Source organism: Podarcis vaucheri (genome assembly GCF_965113315.1).
Source record: "Podarcis vaucheri genome assembly, chromosome: 5".
Classification (NCBI taxonomy): Eukaryota; Metazoa; Chordata; class Lepidosauria; order Squamata; family Lacertidae; genus Podarcis; species Podarcis vaucheri.
The window spans coordinates 65,422,329-65,443,882 of record NC_138763.1 but is presented as its reverse complement, the minus strand read 5'-3'; the positions used below and the strand labels follow the sequence as shown (position 1 = coordinate 65,443,882).

Here is a 21,554-nt window from a genome sequence, read left to right as displayed (position 1 = left end):
GGAGCACCTGGAAGTGGCCAATGAGACATTTGCTGTCTTAAATGTTTCATGAAATGAGAGGTTGACTAACCTAGCTCAACCCTAGTGCTAGAGGGGAAAGGACCCATTGAAGGGGAAAGGTAGGTGGCTTCACCAACAATGAACATGAGGATGCTTGGAGAGCAAGGGGAAAGTCTTTTTCCATGTATTCAAGGACATCACCTATGCCACGTTTGAACATTACAATATTCATCCAGATCCAGGGTCAGCTGCTATCTACCGTATTTTTCGCTCTATAGGACGCACCCGACCATAAGACGCACCTTGTTTTAGAGGGGGAGAACAAGAAAAAAAATCTCCCTCTCTGCGCAGCGCCCCTTCAGCGAAGCGGCAGGAGAAACGGAGCCCCTTCCATTTCTCCTCCCACTTAGCTGAAGGGGCGCTGCACCTTAGCTGAAGGGGCACCTACCCTTCAGCGAAAGGAACCCGAAGCCTCCAGAGCACAGCCTCCAGCGGCTATCTTTGAAGCCTGGAGAGCGAGACGAGTTGGTGCGCACCCACCACTCTCACTCTCTAGGCTTCAGTGAAGGCAACCCGAAGCCTCCAGAGCGTGGCGGGAGCGCTCCCACTGCGCTTCGGAGGCTTCGTGTTGTTATCGCTGAAGCCAAGGAGCCTGCATTCACTCCATAAGACACACACACATTTCCCCTTAATTTTTGGAGGGGAAATGCACATCTTATAGAGCGAAAAATATGGTAAATGTACATTCAGATGGAATGAGGGACACAGGAGGAGTGTGGGCTAAAAGACTAAACTGGTTTGGTGCATTGAAGAAGCATTTACTAGGATGCATGGAAAGTCAGAAAGATTGGAGCATTTGTTCACTATTTCACAATGCATAATAAAAATCTATCAAGTTTAGTTTTATCAGGTCTCTTTGATCTTTTTAAAAAGGATAATCAACATTTCATATTATTGGTTGGCAGCTCCACATTTCTCTGATGAAGTCTTTATAGCAAAAATAAAAACTTTCCTAAAGCACACATGGAAAACACATAAAATATTATATGATTGTATAGGCATGATTATGCGCATCACACCATGGCAAAAGCAAGTTTGCCCTAAGTATACAACCAACAAGAGAAATATAGGCAATCATGACTTGCTTCCAGGTTAGTGTACACCCACCATTGCAAATCTTCACATTTACTCTTTACACTTTTAGACGTGCACTTAAAGAATGTTAGTTACACAGACCTAAAAAACAAGTTATAAAGCATCCTTTACTGTAGTCACTTGTTAACTAAATAAAAGTAGTGTATGGATGAATTGGCAGGGGCAAAACTGAACCTTGTGCTCTTTTGGCTGGCAAAAAGAAACGAAATTACTTCGTTAACATTTTGGTGACCAAATCTTAAAATCAACATTTATAACTGTGGGAATCAACGAACATCATCTCAGATCAAGATTTGGCCACAACTATTGAAACTATAGCAAAATAAAAAGCTTTTAAAGCACAGCACACAGCATGTTTAGACAGGACTTCCCCTAGCTGTTTGTGTGGAGTATATCAGCCATGCACTTGAACTTGCTATACTTGATCTCTAAAACTATTAATTTCAGCTTAAGAGCTAGAGGACAGATTAGACTCTAGATACAACAGCTTTCAAGACTTACTAACAGCAACCCACTGACATCAAAGAGGCACCTGTAAAATTACAATTGTGTACAATGTAGACCAAAACATTGAAGGCAGTGAACTTATTCTACATGATTTTCCCAAATACCAGTTACTTTCTAGACCTAACCAAGTGTTAAACACACCAGCCATGTCACACTACGTAGCCCTAACAAAAAGCTGTGCTTGCTGACTAGTCCCACCTCCTGACATCTGCACATACAGTACAAACATATGAGGCTCAGATGTTGGTCTTGCCCATAACACCATCAGGTAATTCAAGATTATAGGGGTGTGTGTTATTGTACCAGTTTAGCAATGAGATTTATATCGCCTCCATCCCCCATGGTCACTGTAACCCACTGGAGCTCTAGCTTCAAATGTTGGGTTGCAATTCTGTGCACAGTTATGCCTTTGTCACTTATTAAAAGGAAATTTACATACGTAAGACATTGCAAAACCTTAAGAGCTGAAATAACAGAGCTTGGCAGAACTTGAGTATTTTGTGGAGGTCAGCAAGCTAAAGAAACCAAGAGACTGACAGTACCCAAACCAGAGTAATTCTTAAAGGAAGCAAAGATGACCTTATGTACACATTTGTCCAAAGCAGAACCTAATCATATGCAGTTGGGCGAGAGTTCCATTGCACAGGGAGACATTTTCCCTCTTACTCTAGCACTGACAGAGGAAGCGATGGTAAATACACACTGCAGGGTTATTTATAGGCAATTGGGCTACTAGAACTAGACAGCTATACCTCGCTTGTCTGGTAGATGCCTCACTTGCCTTGCCTAGGACAGTTTTAGCCATTCCATTACTCCAGGCAGAAAGGCAAACAACAGAATCTTGTGGCCCCTTAAGGACTAGCAGATTCACTGTGGCATAGGCTTTCACAGACCACACAGTCCACTAAGTTTGTGCCATAATTTGGCTCAGTGGTACTCAGCTAAAATTGATGTTCACTGATTTCAATAGGTCGACTCTTCAAAAATCTTAGTTGAATGCCACCTTTTGTCTTTTAAGTTGCCCCAGGACTCCTGGTAGCTTGTGCTACCCTTCTGGAAATGGTTACAACAGAAAAGGAAATCCCTTACAAAAGAGATTTTCCTTCTACAGCAAGCAAGAGGCCTTGGAAAAATGTTCTTTATTTGAGTTCACAAAGCAGTGAAAGTCAACCCTAGCTGGTTTTAATATAAAAGGGCAGGGAGGAAGAAAGCCGAAGGCTCTGTAACAATATTGCTCAGCTTAATAATCTTTGAAATAAAGGAATATTTACAGAGCTTCAGCAAAAATCCTCCTCCCCTGGTATTGCGAAGACCACCACTCAAGCAATATGATAGGACTTAATAAAAACTACAATTATTATTTTTAATTTCTTGCTCTTCCATTCTTAAGTTATTGGGTTATTATCAACACCATGAGTCCAAAAAGATTATGTTTCCATTCTAGAGATAACCTGAAAAGAAGAAAGGCTCCAATACCTTTTCTGTTTTGTATCTCTCACAAACAGCACATGTTCACTTGAAAGTATATACAAATGTATTTATTCAATTGGATTTCTCCCAATACGTGTGTGTGTGTGTGTGTGTGTGTGTGTGTGTAGTTGTTCCTTCAGTTCTAAGCAATTGCTGAGAGAAGGAAGAACAAATAGGTAAATCGTCTCCAGCTATTGACTGCTAAATCCTCTGCCAGTTCTATTGCCAGCTTCTTATATTAGGTTATCTTAAGCCATGGAATTAGAAATTACACCCTTTCCCACTGCACATCTAAAGTTAATGTTTCTCCTATCAGCTCACTCCAAAACCTTTATTATTTCTGATGGTTTTCTCAATTTCACTGAAGAAAGCAAAATGCAGTGCTGAAATCTGAAGTGACTCCAGAGCTTAGCATGGCTTAAATCCATCCAAAGAAGAGTCAAAGGAAAACATTGGCCCTGCACATATTTGATTCTATATGGTGTTGTGCCAATTCTGAGCAAAGCAGACATAAAACAGGCATAGGGAAAGCCTCAGAGGACACAATCAGCAAAGAGGCTACTGTGAATCATAGTAGCAAACGGTATACTGGGTGCTGTTAAGTGATGAAACCACCGGGAAAGAATCATAACAACATCCCTAGTGCCTATTAGAACTGCTTGGTCTCCCTGAAAAACAAGCTTCATGCAATCTCACTTTCTGTCCAAAGAACCCTAGAGCCACTTTTGAGCAGGACCATTGTTTCTTGGGGCCCGAGGTAATGACTGTCCTTATACCATCCTTCTCAAGTTCACTGAACATCCAAACATCAACAACAGCAATGTGTATGCAGGTGCCTTAAGCACACACATGGCTTTCTTTGAAGTTCTGTTGTGAAACTGAGAATTACAGAGCATTAAGTGAGGCATCGCCACATAATTTGAATGCAGTATTGTTGCAAGAATGTGCTGGCGTTTTTGACCTAGAAAACATGGGCCCATTGTCTTATGCTTCCATCTTTCACCAATAACCTAGAGTCAATTAAGCCCAGGTATCAAATACACTTTTTTAGTGTGGAAAATGTCTTCAATAATGGTAACCTGAATTTAATTTAATTCACACAGCAGTAGCAGATATACAACTCTGCATGATTTCCCTTTTTTAAAAAAATGAATATCGGGGAGTTTTAGATTACAATATAAGAAAGAAAAAATAACTTTCAGACCCACTGGGAGTGGTAAGTGTGTCAAAATAGGACCTGGGAGACCAGAGTTCAAACTGCCACTCATCCATGAAGCTCAATGGGCCAGTCAGAACATCTCAGCATAACTTACCTCACAGGGTTGTTGTGGTGATTAAATGAGGCAGAGGAGACAGCGGCGTAGCAACCCCTGCCGGCACCTGGGGTGGACCAAAGTTGTTGATCTTTTCCCCCCATAGCTAGCATTTTTGAAGGATGAACAGTGGCTTTGCCCCCCTGCAGCTCTCCTGTCGCCTGGCAGCCCCCCTCCGATGCCCAGTAGCCACTGTGCCACCCCCCGCCCCTGCCTAGCTGGGGGAGAACCATGTACAGTGGTACCTCAGGTTAAGAACTTAATTAGTTCTGGAGGTCCGTTCTTAACCTGAAACTGTTCTTAACCTGAAGCACCACTTTAGCTAATGGGGTCTCCTGCTGCTGCTGCTGCGCCGCTGGAGCACGATTTCTGTTCTCATCCTGAAGCAAAGTTCTTAACCCGAGGTACTTTTTCTGGGTTAGCAGAGTTTGTAACCTGAAGCGTCTGTAACCCGAGGTACCACTGTACTGCACTTTGAGCTCCTTGGGGAAAAGGTGAAGCATAAGTGCAGCAAATAACATAAAAGGTATTCCAGCAGAGAAGTATGGGAGACAACAATATCAGATGCTTACTAGACATAAATTGGGGCAGGGGTGGAATGAAGGCCCTGAAATAGGCTCTCCAAAGAATTTAACCATTATCCAAGCTCCTGAAAGCTAAAGTTAGTTCCCCATCTCAGATCATCTTGTGTTAGACCCCTGCCTTATTTCACTATACTGTATAAAGTTGGTGAGTAGTAAACTGAAAACATCTAGTTTTGCAAAGTCACTACTGTACATACTATGTCATTCTACTTGCAGACTTGCAATGCACTTTAGTGAAGAAGACTGTGTTTCAGTCTCCGCAAGCAATGTCTTATGACACAAGGTATACCGACTGTATTAGAAAACCAGATCCTTATGTATAAATGGTATATCTGCCAAAGGCTGCTTGTACTAAAAAAAAGTGTGTGCGTGTGTGAGTGAGTGAGAGAGAGAGAGAGTATACACACATGCACACACAAACCTTGTTCACTGTAAATATTTAGCCTAAGTTCCAATATACTTTTTGCCCTATAATGAAGAAAGTGCCTTAAATACTTTTCATACTGCAGTAGCATATATATATAACCTTATTAAATACTGGTGGGAAGCAACAGGTTCAGCATTGATAAATATCTATCTATTTCAAAAGTTTTAAGAGGGTTTCTACAAGCCTAGTTAAAACAGCCATAACACTGATAGGAACAAAATATATGTTTTAAATGCAACATAAGTAGCATAGTTGGTTGTAGCAAGATGTAACCCATTACTGTTTCAAAGGCATTGTTACAATGGTTATTTAATAAATTGTTGCACACACAAATCTGAAGTTGTAAACTTTACCAGGCAAAGAGTGGATTTCCTATCATATTGTGCAAGAATCTCTTCCACAGAAAATCTGCCTACACAGCTGACTTACGCACAGCATTTCCAGTGGTTCATAATTCTACAAGAGGCAAATAAGCAGTGTGCACAACATGAAACTCCTCTGGGCATAGAGAACATTTGTTTCTCTTTTGTAGGAGAGAATGGGAAACCTAGATAGATGATAGATAGATGAGAGAGAGAGAGAGAGAGAGAGAGAGAGAGAGAGAGAGATGATGATAGATAGATAGATAGATAGATAGATAGATAGATGATAGATAGATATCAGGCATAGGCAAACGCCAGCCCTCCAGATGTTTGGGACTACAATTCCCATCATCCCTAACAATTGGTCCTGTTAGCTAGAGATGATGGGAATTGTAGTCCCAAACATCTGGAGGGCCTATGCCTGATATAGATAGATGATAGATAGATGATGATGATAGATAGATAGATGATAGATAGATAGATGATAGATAGATAGATAGATAGATAGATAGATAGATAGATGATAGACAGACAGACAGATATGGCCAACAACTCAACAGAAACTATGCCTGTAGAAAACCTAATGAAAGAAATGGGTTTATTTCAAACCTTGTGCAGCTGGGGTCCCTGCATCAATCCCTCCTACTGTAAAGGGGAACTGAACGAATTGCTTTCAGGAGACTTGTCTACTCATAATGAAAATAAAAGTTTCATGAAGGCAAGTATTGATTTGTTTTTCAGCTTTAAGGAACTTTAGTTCTGGCGACAGAATGAGTGTGCTCACTTTTGTAATGGGCTTCCAACCTCAGTGGAGCTTGACAGCTTGCTTAAGATTTTGACTGGATTCAGTATGCCAGAGCAGAAGAGAAAGAGCATAGAGCCTGCATGCGAAATCACCTATGTAGCGCAAATAGAGTATGGAAGCAGAGTTTTTGGAGAGGATCTTGATGGCAATCAAGCCCCTTGCTGGATGCAGGAATTGCAGAGCACGCACGCGCACACACACACACACACACACACACACACCAACAGCTGGCTGTCTAACCTCTACTTGAAGACCTCCAGCAAGAGAGATACCCCCACTCCCAAGTACCGGTAATTGGTCCCATTGCCAAATTTCTCCATTAAAAGTTTATCCTACTGTTCAACCAAAATCTACCATCTTTTAACTTTATCTATTAGTTCTGGTCCTGTCCTCTGGGGAGCAGAGAGCAACTATTTGCCCTCTTTTCTGCAACGGTCCTTAGTTAAGTGAGGAGTCCTATCATGTAACCCACCCCCCATCCTCTTCTCCAGCCTAACCATACCCAGTTCCTTCAACCTTTGCTAACAGGGAAAGCAAGCCCTATCTCTTAACATCATTCCACTTTTCCCTCACCTCATCCTTACACTCTTTCATTATTTACCGATTTAATATTTGTTTTGTGAATTCAACAAGCAAGCACTGAGAAATGGGGCACAGCATCTTCTACCTGAACACAATATTAGAATCGAACATATCCTCATTCTAGACCAGCCTTTCTCAACCTTGGGTTCCTGCATGTTGTTGGACGACAACTCCTATCATCCCTTGCTAGCAGGACCAGTGGTCAGGGATGATGAAAGTTGTAGTCCAACAACAAGGTTGAGAATGACTGGTCTAGACAGATGACATAATGAAACATCAGAACCACTATGCGATGAAACATCTACCACCAAAATATATCCTAGCTTCATGCTGTAGAACTATCCCATGGCACAAGAGAGGTGTGTTATAGGCAAGATGAAAGGGGGAGGAAAATCACTAAGACCTAAAGTTATTCTAGCCACCAGAGAGCCACCTTTATCTTTGTGGAGATATGCCCACTGGATGGTGCAGCAATAAGTAATTAGTAAGGAACGCAACAGATTTGCCCCACTTCTTTGGCACAGGTTGCAACTATAAAGCATGTAATTAGGATCAGGACATTGTAGTGAGAAACAGTAAGAGCAGCCTCGTTTCCACATAAGATTAGTGAACACAACACTTTCAAAGGAAGCCGATTTACAAGTCCAGTGACTACATAAATAGCAAGACACACCCACTGGCTTTCACAGGTCCAAAAAAATACAAACATCCAAACTGTTCCTCCAACCACAATGGGTAATACGAAATCCAACTCTTATGTTCCTTCCAATATATTTCACAACTATTTCACACAAGATGAGGCAAGAACCAGAGTCTATCAGATGTAAGCTTTGCAAGTGCCAAGGAAAACAAAAATGGCAGAAGAGAGCTACAAAAAACTTAAAAACAAACGTATTAGAATATATTCATGATAGCTACAGGGACACTCTAATTAAGCAAAACAAATAGAGTGCCAGAAAAGGTCAGGCCAATATCAGTTGCAGAGGAACTTCAGTAATAAAACTAAAAGGTGGGGGCGTTTGTCAGGACAAATGGCTAACTACCAAACCCATTTCACCTAACAGGATTTTCCAAAAAGGTGTCTCCCTTCTTCATTTGATAGCTCATTGGTCTCCAAACACAGGCAATTAGTACAAATTCAGAACTCAAGAAAGCCAAATGCAGCTTCTCTATAGGAGTGCATTTTCTCTCTCATTCCAAGGAGCACAGAACTGAATTTCTCAGACTATTGATTAACCCGATATGCCTGTCCTGGGAGGCCAGGTGAGCTGTCAGATCATGAGGAAGGAGGAGGAGGAAGGCAGACCTCTCCCACTCCCCTTCTTTTCGGTTTAAAGAAGAGCCTGCGAAGGGCAGAGGTAAAGTGTCAGGCTGAAGTAGGTACAATGGACAAGATACACGAGAGAGAAAGGCGACAGAGGAACGGGGGAGGGGGGCACCAGCAAGACAGACCACCGCCCCAAGACGTTGGGAAGGGCAAGAAACTCCACAGAAGGGAAGACTGAAAAGGCTCGGAGGAAGCTCCCTTCCTGAGACTTGGTAGGAAAGGGGGACCTCTCCCTAGAGCCTGCTCCCCGCAGCCAATGTGCGCGTGTGCCTGGGGAGGAGCTGTCATTGCTCTTGCTCCTGCTGTGGCAACCAGAGAGAGATGGGGTGGGGGAGCGCGCGCGGGGGGGGGGGAGCCTGGCACGTGCAGCCCCTGCGCCCGGCCGGGGAGAGCCTCCCCCGCCCCCTCACCTCAAGGTGGGTCCCACACAGGCCGTCTCGGTGCTCTCAATCTCCTGCAGGATCCGCTCATGCTCCGGCAGGCTCTCCGCCATCTTGGATGGGAGGGAAGCGAGCGGAGGCGCGCAGAGGGAAAGGGCGAGAGCGAGGAAAGCGAGGCAGCAGCCCGCGGGGGAGGCTCGAAGGGGCGGGGCGAGCCGCTGCGCAGAGGAAGCGAGCCAATCAGCGAGCCGGAAGGAGCCGTCGACCTTCGGAGGTGCCCGCCTCCTGCAGAACTCCCTCGGGCGCGCGGTGGCCCGGACTGGGGCGCGGGGCGCTCCTGCTGGGGCAGCCGGGGAGCTGGGGCAAGGAGCTTTCCCTCGCTGCGGGTCGGGGAGGCGCTGGAAGGCGCGGGGTTGCTGAGCACTAAGGAGCTCCTAATTTGGAGTCAGTGGCACAAAGTTCAAGAGGACGTCCTTCCCCGCCCAGAAAGCCTGTTTCCAGCCAATGGGGTGGGGGCCTAACTCTGCGCATAGCGCTAGGCTCTGCCCACCTCCGCGCTTATTAATGCCCTTTCTCCAACCTGTCCCTGCAGCCCGATCCTATGCGTGCGTATTTGGAAGCAGGGGTGCTAACTTGAATAAAATATAAGGGGCAGGTGAGCCCCTTCCTGCACAAGCGATCACGTAACGTGGTGCACGTACACCATCTGAATGGCAATGCCCATTAATTTGGGTGGGGGGCGGCGATCCCGTCAAATATTTTATTAGAGGGGGCGAAGGAACTTCGGCCCCTAGGAGTTGGCTCCTGTGTCTTGCTCGCGCTTACTTGGAGGTATTCGGCCAGAAGCCTGGAATTGCTGAGTCCAACGGGACTTACCCAGCCTGACAACCCAGTCCTAGGCAGAGGTCGGCGCACCAAACCCCAACCGGGGAGGGAGGAGGGGCATCACATACTGAGATGCTCCTACCTCTGTACATGACTGGTCTGCGCTCGTCTAAAACGACTTGGAGGCGCTTCCAGACGACCTGTTCGTTGAGCATTCGTCCTGATCGGTCTGCAGAGATATTAGACGGACGATGCTGGCTGCTGAATGAGCGTTCCCGCTTGTTTGTTTACGGGGAGGTACTCTGCGTCGCTTTCCTTATCGCAAACGTCCGATCTTTGCAAGCAGGTTTGTGGGAAAAAAGCTCCCACTCCTCCACAACCTGGATTTGTCGGTATGTGGGCTGAATCCTACCCAATAATATCGGCAGTCTGGAAACGCCCTCAGATGGTCGCTGAAGTTCTGTCTTTAGAAAAGGTGGGTGGGATGGGTGTCTAGTTATCCTACACTAAAACGGTACTCTGCACACTCTCAATGGGTCTCTCCTTTTTATAACACCTTCACATATCCCAGAGTAGAACACTGACAGCGCAAACACTTTCTTGATAAATACAATTTGCATCTATCTAGCCACTGTATCTGGAAATGGGTCGGTAAATACCTCATAGGTGTAAGAAGGAGAGAGGGTAAGGCAGTACAAGCTCTTTGAACTGAAAAAGGCAGGGCCCAAAATAATATATATATATATATATATGCAGGTTTTGGTGTCTTCACGGGAAGACACCCGAAGACACCAAAACCTGCATTCCTGTACCCGTGAAAATCTACGAAAGCAAATATATATATATATATATATATATATATATATATATGCAGGTTTTGGTGTCTTCGGGTGTCTTCCCGTGTAAGAGTCGGGGTGTCTGTGCGACGTTTCGACGAGGTCTCACTCGTCATCTTCAAAGAAGCCGAAAGCACCAGCCTGAAGATGACGAGTGAGACCTCGTCGAAACGTTGCACAGACACCCCGACTCTTACACGGGAAGACACCCGAAGACACCAAAAAAGAAGCCGAAAGCACCAGCCTGAAGATGACGAGTGAGACCTCGTTGAAACGTCGCACAGACACCCCGACTCTTACACGGGAAGACACCCGAAGACACCAAAACCTGCATTCCTGTACCCGTGAAAATCTACGAAAGCATATATATATATATATATATATATATATATATATATGTTGAATTGTTTTGGTTTCTCATAAAGCTAGGCCCAGTTGACGTCCTCCTTACTTGCAGTTCAACCTGAAACACTATTCAGATGAGGAAAGGGCAACAGGAACAAACAGGTCAACTGGATAGAGGGGTGTTAGGGTTGCCATATTTTGAAGAACAAAGAAAAAGACACATTTGCCAGCGCCTGGGGCCAGAGGGGAGTGGGAGTGGGTGCAATCTACAAAGTCCCTTCAAAATATACCAAAACAAGGACCTGGTCCTTTCCTGCAGTGTTTGTGTGTGTGTGTGTGTGTTTTGCACTTGGTTGTCTAGTACTAAGTATGCAACATAAAAAGTAGCCTGCTCCCACACCCCCAGACAGTTTGGCAAATTCAAGAAATCCACCCGGACAGAAAATTTACCCCCCTAAAAAGAGGGCGTGTCCTAGAAAAAGAGGACATATGGGAATCCAAGAAACATCCTCCTATCCTCACAGAACCAGGAGGGAGGGAGGCAGTGTTGCTACTATGGTTCTTCCATAATTTTTTAACAACTTGGACTGAAATACAAATAGATATTAAAAAATTGCTTTTCCACTTTATTTACATTGGGTGAAGAACATACGAAACAGTGGGGAAGTTAAATTTGATAAAACTGTGACATGAAAATAAAAATATCCTGGGTGATGGGCAATGTTTGTCCACTGCTTTCAATGGGTCTACTCTGAGTATGACTTAGTTGGCTCTGTCTCATAGTTTTTCTAGCAGAATCATCTTTGTAAACTGATCCTTGTGGCAGCAGAGTCTTGCTATTTTTAGAAAAACCTCTGTTGGGTACTAAAAATAAACTTGAATATGATACCTTGTAATCAAATATATAATATGGCCGTGGAAACACAAATGTATTTTTTTCTTTGCTAATTGCTGTATTTTAGCCTATAGTAAGTTAATGTGCTACTATGAATGTCAACCCTTTCGGTAATTCACTCTGCACTAATACCTTTTAATCATCAAAGCTATATCTGCATGGGTATGAAATGTAATCCACTCCCTGGGGGTTGGACGGATCAGGGGGGACCTATTTTTCAAATATAACATTTTCTTAGACTCCAGAAGCAGGGGAAATAAAGAGTATACATTCACAGAAACCAAACCAATACCATCAGAAAATCATGTTCCCCAATGCAAAGCTGCTTCCAGCACAGAAATCCAAATAACACCACCGAACAGAAGAACTGAGTCTTAGGAAGAATCTCGCCTTAACTTATGGAACCCAAATACTTTTCATGGAAATAACACATTTCATTAAAATCAAAGGATGTGCTTCAGTTTCAGAGGTGTCCATTTTTACTGGTTGTTTTAGGAACAGCTAAACCTCTACTGAGGTTGGAAGGAATGATAGGATAGCTCTGTATAACCAAACATAAATAAATAAAACCACCCCCACAGGACAGAATAAAGTGCATTCTTTGCGATATGATGCTACTTACCCTAAAGTGATTCCTAGAGGCAGCTCCAAGTACTTGATCTCACCAAGAACAGTTTCATATACATTATCTTTGTTTTCTTCTGCATAAAATCCTGCTGCATTTGGGCTGGTATTTATAGCCATGGTCAAATATTGAACTGTTTCAGTGTTAAGGGAGGACCTTCTCCTCTCTTATTATTATCACTGAAACGAAAAACAGTCAGCAATGAGAGAGTTAGGGATGAGAAAACAAACCCTGGATTGACTCTGGCAGTCCCGAAGACGTTCTGCCCGCAAGTGCTGTCACAGCTGTCATTCCCCTGCCAGCGCTTGGTAACCTTTTGCTTATGACTCCAGTCTCGGTCTTCTCCTTGAAGCCAGGTCTACTTAATACGTATCCATTTTAATGTAACAGGCAATATATTATCTAAAACACCATGTGCAAAATATTTTTATACATCCATAAAGTACAATAACAACATTGTAAAGTATACAGATTTGGGGGGTTTCCCTCTCCCCCCCCCCACTTTATTTTCCCTTCTACACGGGTTCTGTTTCTCTTTCTTTCTCTCTTTCTCTCTTTTACAGTGGTACCTCAGGTTAATAACTTAATTTGTTCTGGAGGTCCGTTCTTAACCTGAAACTGTTCTTAACCTGAGGTACCACTTTAGCTAATGGGGCCTCCCGCTGCCGCCACACGATTTCTGTTCTCATCCTGAAGAAAAGTTCTTAACCCGAGGTACTTTTTCTGGGTTAGCGGAGTCTGTAACCTGAAGCGTCTGAAACCTGAAGCGTAAGTAACCTGAAACATCTGTAACCCGAGGTACCACTATATTTATGTCTCACCACGTTTAGTGCACATATAATTATGTACTTTTTGAACTTTCAATAAAGATGTTTTTTAATTTAAAAAAATACATCCATAAAATAGAAATATACCCCTAGGATAAGGCAAAGCAGAGGGTGCTTTAAAATCAATGACCTTTTTAGCTTCTACATCAAGCTCAGTCTGACTACTACCCCTCATCCAAAGGCATACAGTCATATTTTTCCATGCTTGGCTTTTTCCTGTTGCTTTAATAAAAGTCTGCACAAGTTAAGGAAGCAGATTACATTGGGGAAAATACTGCAACGTGTACCAAGATCAATGTGCGTTGTTCTGGGAACTTTTCATAGTGATCACAGAGCTACATCTTGGCAACTACTATGCTATAAACCAGAGGGGCTGCAACAAAATGTTGCAGCAGGGAGTGCTTATTTTCAGAATTCCAACCACTCCATTTTATTCTCGGTAGTGGCGCCCTTCCTGTGGAACACCCTCCCTTCAGATGTCAATGAGATAAAGAACTATACAACTTTTAGAAGACACGTGAAGTCAGCCCTGTATCAGGAAGTCTTTAATGTTTTATGATTTATATATTCTGTTAGCTTCTCAGAGTGGCTGGGCAAACCCAGCCAGATGGGCAGGGTATTAATAATAATAATAATAACAATAATAACAATAATAATAATAATAATAATTAAATAAATAAATAATATTCTCCCTCCCATCCAGATTTCTGTGTCTCCCGCCCCGCCCCCCACCAGTCAGATTACATGGCTGTTAAAAAGCATGGTCAGATCTTACTTGGCTGGTTTGGGGGAGAGTCCCCTTTGGGGGAAATTTGCAGTCAAACACAACTATGTATGATTGCTAGTTAGTGCATGAAGGGGTTAAGGACCCCAGAATTGTGCTTCCTAGACTCTCCTCCAGTGAAGGAGGAAGTGAAGCCTTATCTTCCTGTTGTTGTTCTTCTCTCTCTCTCTCTCTCTCTCTCTCTGCCTCATGTAACCAATGAGGACAGACACACTTAAGCAACTCTGAACTTAGAGCATGTGTCTGGAGATATCTTTGCTGTATTTTCTAACCAAGAATATTTTGCCTGTATTATTCTAGCTGCTGCATGGAACAATGCATTACTGAGACCTTGAATCTGTAAGTAATGCATTTTAAAGTTACTTACAGTATGGGGTCTGCTCATTGCAAGAGGGATAGAAAGAGAGGTCAGCTGCTGTGTGTAGATGTACGGAATAAAAACGGTTTAGCAACCTATATTCCTAACACTATACTGCTGCTTAACTTTTGTGAGTTTAATCTCCGCTACTGGGGCTCTCTCCTTGCAGGAGAGTGTGCAAAGCACCATGTTTCTAAATTTATTAGTTCTCCACATACGTGGGTCACAGGGATTCATTTTTATTCCCCAACACCCTTTGAGGTTTTATAAAATAAAAAACGAGTACTTCTTCAAACCTTGGGATCCCATCCACCCTACTGATGCCTCTCTCTTGTGTGGGGGTAGTTCTATTTGGGCTGCATGAGCAATGGCATTCAGGCTGATTTTTTTTAATAAACCCCCCCCCAAAAAAAACAGATGGAACTATATGGAATTTAGAGTGTTTGTTTCTTAAATGGATCTCAGAAAAATAAAACCCCAAATTCCATTATCATCCATGATGTTTTGCTATAAGCAAAACATTATTATTATTTTGGCTTATTATTTGCCATTTACCCCAAAGTCTCAGGGCAAGTTATTACAATTAAAAAACAACAACATGCTTGCTTGAGGCATAGCTTCCCATCCTGCAGACTCCAAGAAACACCCTGACTTCTAATTATTATTTCAAACCACAGGCAACAGTGAGAGACCTATTTAACAAATTTAACAAAATAAGCATGCCCCATCTGCACTATACATCTATGCCACTTTAAACAGTCATGTCTTCCCCCTAGGAAACCTGGGAATTGTAGTTTGTTAAGGCTGCTGAGAGTTGTTGAGAGACCTTTATTCCTCTCCCAGAGCCACAATAACCAGAATGGTTTTCCTGGGGAACTGTAGGAGCTATATACATTGTGACAATGAAAAGGCCTCTGTCTACTCTCCCTGTGGGTTTAAGGTTGCTCCTTTCAGAATGATGCATACTTCAGTAGGACACAAGTAAGTTATCTTAGCCACATATGCTTGAATTCAGCTGTATGTGCACATCACAGACAACAAGGTGTTTTAACAAATGTAAGGGGGAAATAACCAGAGGAACTACTGGTTTTGTGCAGAGAGAATGACCTCTTAAATCATTAACCGAAGACAGCATGCTTGTGGCTGATCCCGCCAGCCACTGGATGTCACACAAACACAGATGAAAGGATCGCTTGACAGCAACCGTTGCCATCTGGAGACTGAACATGCACATGCAAAAGATTAGGTATTAACTTCTAGCTTATTGGAGACACCTCTTGAAGTTCAATGATTATAAAATTATTAACCATAACAAAATAATGGCTTACTAAGGGCATGATTCAGTCGTTGCAAACAAGAGTGAGAAACACAGGTAAGTAGTTCTGCTTTGACCCAAGGCCAGTCACTGCCTCCAAAGAAAGAGGTATAATGGGGTGGAAGAGCTCATGGGGGGCTGGGTTTCAAAGAATTTGTCAGGTTCAAGTTCACCCCCCATGGAGCATGCAGTTGTGGAACCCTTGAGGACTCTGTCTGACTCCATCTCAGTCTCCTGCAAGCCTCTGGTACAGGGATGGAGAACTTGTGGACTACAAATGTGTTTCTGGACTACAAATCCCATCATCCCTGACTATTGGCCATGCTTGCTGGGGCTGGTGGGAGTTGGAGTCCAACAACATCTGGAGGGCCACAGGCTTTCCATCCCTGGGCTAGAAAGTTGGAATTGGACTAAGGGCATCTGACTTCAAATTCCTGCTCATCCATAATGCACATTGGACAATCTTTGGCTAGTCTCACACACATTTTCTTGGCCCAACCTATCGCACAGGGTGGCTTTAAATATAAATGGGAGTAGCTTTCATGTACACTAACCTGACCTTCTAACAGGAAGGTTGAACTAGAAATGTCAGAAAGCAATTGTGAGCCTTGTGCGTTAACCTGTAGTGTCCAAAGTGTTTTTCTCAGCTGCTTTTATCTGGCAGAAATGATGGTGCCCATACACAGATTATCCTATTTTCCACTTGGTTCCTGGCTCCCTGCCTTATTTAATGCACGATTGCAAACACACATCGTCAAAACAGTGGTGATCATTTTGTTCCTGGATCAGTATTGTGTGAACGAACGGTTATGCAGCTGTGAAGACATGTTGTTTTTCATTCATCTAGCACAACGGTGGCAGACAAGCAAGCCCCCCAATGGCCCAGTTACCAGACATAAGGCAAAATATGCGCATAGGATGGAGCAGGTGACAAAAGTTGAAACTGCATGCCAAAATGGCACAAAACCTACCCACACAGCCAAAGGAAAACTGTTGCTTGTATAGCCTGGCAAAGGGCTGGTGATGGATGTTCTCTTCTCTATACTCTCTTGGGAAGTAAAGAAGCACAACCTTTCTAACATGAACATTGCTTACTGTAGATATTACCCACAGTAAATTTTAGTGTGGGTTTTCTGTGGGGTATGTGGCCAGGATAAAAATGACGAGGGGGCTTGGCCTGTGATACCACAAGGATTAACGTATTTATTATTATTTATCTACAGCATTTATATCACACCTTTTAGCCAAAAAGTGACTTACAAAAATCAATTCCAAGACAAAGCATGGATAGCTCAGTTGGTAAGAGCGTGGTGCTGATTACGCCAAGGTTGCTTGTTCGATTCCCTTAAAGGGATAGCTGCATATTCCTGCATTTCAGGGGGCTGGACTAGAGTTTCCTCAGGGTCCCTGATGCTATGTCTAGGTTTAATTCCTGCCATCAGTTTCACAATCTAAAAAGACATATCACAAGAGGAAAAAGGAATGGGAAGGAGGAGGGGAAAGCAAGCTCAAGCACATGTTCTTAAGTTTACAGTTCTTAATGTTACAGCTTATGTCAGTCATGGTTCTGAACCTCCTCCAACCCTACAGATCCTTTTGGGGGCTACGTTCAGAAGAGGGGGCTCTCTGGGTAGTTTCACCACCCTCAGAAGTTTGGAGCAGGGAGTGGCAGCCTCTAGGCCGTGGAATGCCCTCTCCCAGAGGTGTATCTGGCACCTTCGTTATGTTTTGGAATCAGATGCCCAAAGCATACCCCTTTACCCTGGCCCTTGACACCTGAGAGATACATATTTTAGCACCTATCCTATGGTCTTGTTTTGCAATTGATTTTCATATTTGAACTGATTTTCATATTGAATTTTTAAAGTGCTGTACCCAGACTTTATGGTGAAGGCCAGGTAAGGAAGTATAATAATAATAATAATAATAATAATAATAATAATAATAATCCCCTTGGTAAAGAGCACTGCACTGAAGCACTGCTTCCTCCATATGAGATGCAGGAGTGGAGCTGGTGACCACATCCAGGCCAGGAGGACCAGGCAGCTCCTGCCACTCACTTCTTCCCTCAGGCAGCTCAATTAGTATCCTCACAGTAAGGGGCTTGTTGGAACTGAATTCCTCCCTCACCGATAGCAAGTAGCAAGTTCCATAATCCCAGTCCACAATCCTATACCCACTTACTTGGCAATAAGTCCAAAGGAACTCTATGAGGTGGATGTCCAGGTGGACACATATAGATATTGTTGTATATGTTTTTGTGGACTAGGTGCCAGATGTTGGTGGATAAGAGGGGAATTGTAAACCATGCAGGGAAGGCCAATGAAACAGCAACCCCACAATTAACACTCCTTTATACCCGTGAGGGGTGTGCTTGTGTTTGTTTGTTTGTTTGTTTGTTTGTGTGCGTGTGTCTGCCACCATCTAACTCTTCCTGCATTAAATGAAGGGACTTTTTCCGTACAAAAAGGATTGGGCCATAAGAAATCTCACAGTCCTTAAGGTGCCAGAAGACAGCCGTTGTTTTTGTTTTTGCTATAATAGTTCTGTTTGGTAATAGTCCTGAAAGCATCTGTGAGAGATGTGTATTAGGTCCTATGGGAAATGGGTCAGTGCAAATGTACTGTTAGCATGTGATTCCTCCCCTAGTTAATAGTATGTTTATTGCTACCACAACTTCTGAGTAATATAATGAGGGCTGGTGTATCATAGTAAAGTGGCAGCTTTATTCATTTTAAACCCCTTTTTATTGCCTCTTCGGACAGGACCCTTTCACACACATACCCCTCCTCAGCCAGGATGCTCACTAGGTGAGCTTCAGCCAGTCACTGTCTATAGGGCCAACCTACCTCACATGGTTGTTGTGAAGATAGCTGGAGAGAACCATGTTCATCGCCTTGAGCTCCTTGATGGAAAGACTGGATATAAATACAATGAATAGATATAATTATATAGTCATTATTGGCTATAATTTGCAAGGTAGTAATCAGTGACTTGTTTGTTTTTTTAAGTGGCTGTGTGTATCTCTAATGCATAATTGTGGAGTGCTATTGCTTTTTTCTTTTCTTCTCAAAGCTACAAACATGAGTCTGACCAAACTGCGAGAGGCAGTGGAAGACAGGAGTGCCTGGCGTGCTCTGGTCCATGGGGTCACAAAGAGTCGGACATGACTAAACGACTAAACAACAACAACATTGCTTTTTTAAATGGAAAAGGCAGCAAAGTTTTACATTCACGTTGCACTGCACATCTGCTTCGGGAGCTATGCTGCACAAAGTCTGTGCTCCCTGTTAGGAAAGAAAGACAACAACAGTAGCCTGGCTTTCGCACTCAGAGAGACCCTGCCTGCCTACCCTCCACATTATAGACTTAGCCCAAGACCTTCAGCAAATGGCTGCCTGCTCCCCACTGCATTCAAGGTCCCCACCCCACCCCCAAAATTGATTGTTTCCCCATTTGTCTTCCTGGAAGAGCTCCATTTAGCAGCACTGGTGGGTGTCTACATCTGGAACTGCCGTTGTATAATGAGCAAATACGTTTTCTGCGGCCTTTTTTTGGAAGTAGCATCCCGTATGGTGCCAGCCATATGGAACAATTTAAAAGGTCCTCTGCATATAATCTGCCATAATCTGCCACTCAAACAGGCAATGATGATCTCAAAGGGGGCAGATAAGGAGGTGGGAGAGATGGGTGTCAAGGTGATTGTGTTGCTCATTATCTATTAACCTCCTGCGTTAGCAGCTCTTCATTATTCAATTGGCGAGGCACTAAAGGAGATTTTCAGAAGAAGAACAGTCAACACTGAATAAAATATCTGCATTGTTCGGTTCTCACACATCACCTCAGAGAGGCTTTCTGAAGGAAAAACAAATCCAGATGCTTACCAGATGCCAGGGACCATTTAATGTATCACACAGGGCAACACTCTAGACAGGGAGTTGCAATCAGCGCTGCCTCCCTGATTGAGTCCCTGATGTGATATCTGTTTGCCACATGCATGTGTTATGTTTTAGGTGAAGTGGGCCTAAGCCATGGGGATCTTGAGACTCCAGATATTGATGGACTTCAGCAATATCAGCCCCAGCCAGCACATTAGGGTTGATGGAAGGAGTAGGCTAGCAATATTTGGAGGGTCACGGATTCCCCACTTCTGCCCTATGGTAAGGCTAACCTGGGAGAAGGTTTGTATTCAGGTAGCCACTATTTAGGCAGTCATACTGAAGCACCACTAAGAAGTGAATGCTTCTGCTAATCATTCTAAGAATTCCTCCTGAGTGAACACATTGGGGAGCTTATTGTCCTGCCAAACAAAACACATGACAGCGTGAAGCTCAAATGATTTTTCAAAAGCACTCCATCTACAGGTCAGGTTTTAGTTCCTCTTTATTACACACCACATAGCATGCTTCCGGCTTGCTTCATGCATGATAATGAAGTAACCATGGAACTATAGTCATTCAAAATAAACATTGTTGTGGGAAATAAATGGGGTGTGTTGCTACACACAATAATGCCAAAACATTGAGCAACGCCAATCACTTAAATGTCAGTTTAATGAGGGCATGACCAGATTGTGTGTTCCTCCTTCAAATTAATTTATAGCTTGGTGTAAGATGCTAAACTGACTCAGACTCAAGGTTTTACTGTTCTCTGAAAAAGTGAAAAGGCATCTTATTAATGAATGCAAGCATAAATATTTTCTCCAAAGTTTCAAAGCACCTATTCCCCCACACACACATATTTATTATTCGCAGACAGAAACAGTTTTTGAAAACAAAAGTAGCTGCAAGTAATTTCCCATGTTTTTTAAAAAACTATTGTGCACTTTGCCAGACTCAAAGGAAACTAAAATGGTACTGAAGGAAAAATGGGGACATATTGAATCTTCCACATATTCCACAGAAATAGCAGGGCTTCTCCTGTAAATATCTTCCCGAGAGAGAGAGAATGTTTATGGAAAGTGAACATCACATTTGAAAATATGTCTACAACAGTTCATTGAATTGTGTAAATTGGTGTATCAGCTTATTTTTTAAAAAGAAACCTAACTAAATCTTGAATTCAAAATGTTGGAATGGCAAACAGATAACTGAAGTATGTGCCCATATTTTAACATACCTTTTAACTTTCTGCAAATGCATTTATTTAGTTCAGGTTTAGGGCTCGTGTATCAGTGTCTGAGTCAAAAGCACAGTACAAGCATCTGTGTTCAGTGCAGGATGTTGGTGCCCAAGTCCAGGGTCAGCTCTCAGCAGAATGAGCAGCAGGGCTACGTTACCATATTTTGAGAAGTGCTTCAGTTAATCCACATTGCCATCTAAAGAGCTTGGGGTGGAGAATGAGACCATTCACTACAACATCTAAGACTGCAGTCCCAAGTACACTTACCTGGGAATAAGCCCCATTGAATTCAATAGGAATTACTTAGAATCATCAAATTGTAGGGTTGGAAGGGACCCTGAGGACCATCTAGTCCACCCCTGCAATGCAGAGATATTCAGGTGTCCCATACGGGGATCAAACTTCTCAAGAGACATGGTTAGGATTGCACTGTAAAACTGCCTAACGGAAGCAGTAGCTATATTTTCATTATCCTTGATCAGGGATTGCCAATGTGATACCTGCAGGCACATGTCCCCCCCCCCCGACCTTCCCTGTTGCTATAGGGTTCTCTCCTCTCTCTGAAAATAGGCTTGAAAGAAGCATTATGTTGTAGTCAATATAATATGCTAATATAATCTGCTTGGTTATGGAGTGTGAATACTGCCTGAAACAGTTTGTCCTGTTTGGCAATGTGCCATAGGCCCAAAATGTGCAGCACTGTGTAAGTTT

The 21,554-nt window shown here is 43.1% G+C and overlaps 1 protein-coding gene across 14 annotated transcripts in view; it reads right to left on the bottom strand.

The window, feature by feature from the left end:
* Window positions 1–12,720, bottom strand: part of EXOC6 (exocyst complex component 6) — a gene marked incomplete at its 3' end in the record, with an annotated part of 98,947 nt that extends 86,227 nt beyond the window's left edge. For 7 of the 14 annotated variants that reach the window (XM_082224915.1, XM_082224913.1, XM_082224914.1 and 4 more), the window contains exon 1: window positions 8,943–9,099. In XM_082224915.1, coding sequence (XP_082081041.1) covers window positions 8,943–9,025 — 83 coding nt within the window. In that variant the 5' untranslated portion in view covers window positions 9,026–9,099. Of the gene's footprint in view, window positions 1–8,942; window positions 9,100–12,435 lie in introns of those variants that run through there. The other 7 variants (XM_082224917.1, XM_082224919.1, XM_082224924.1 and 4 more) reach the window with 4 other exon arrangements.
* Between the last annotated feature and the right edge of the window lie 8,834 nt (window positions 12,721–21,554).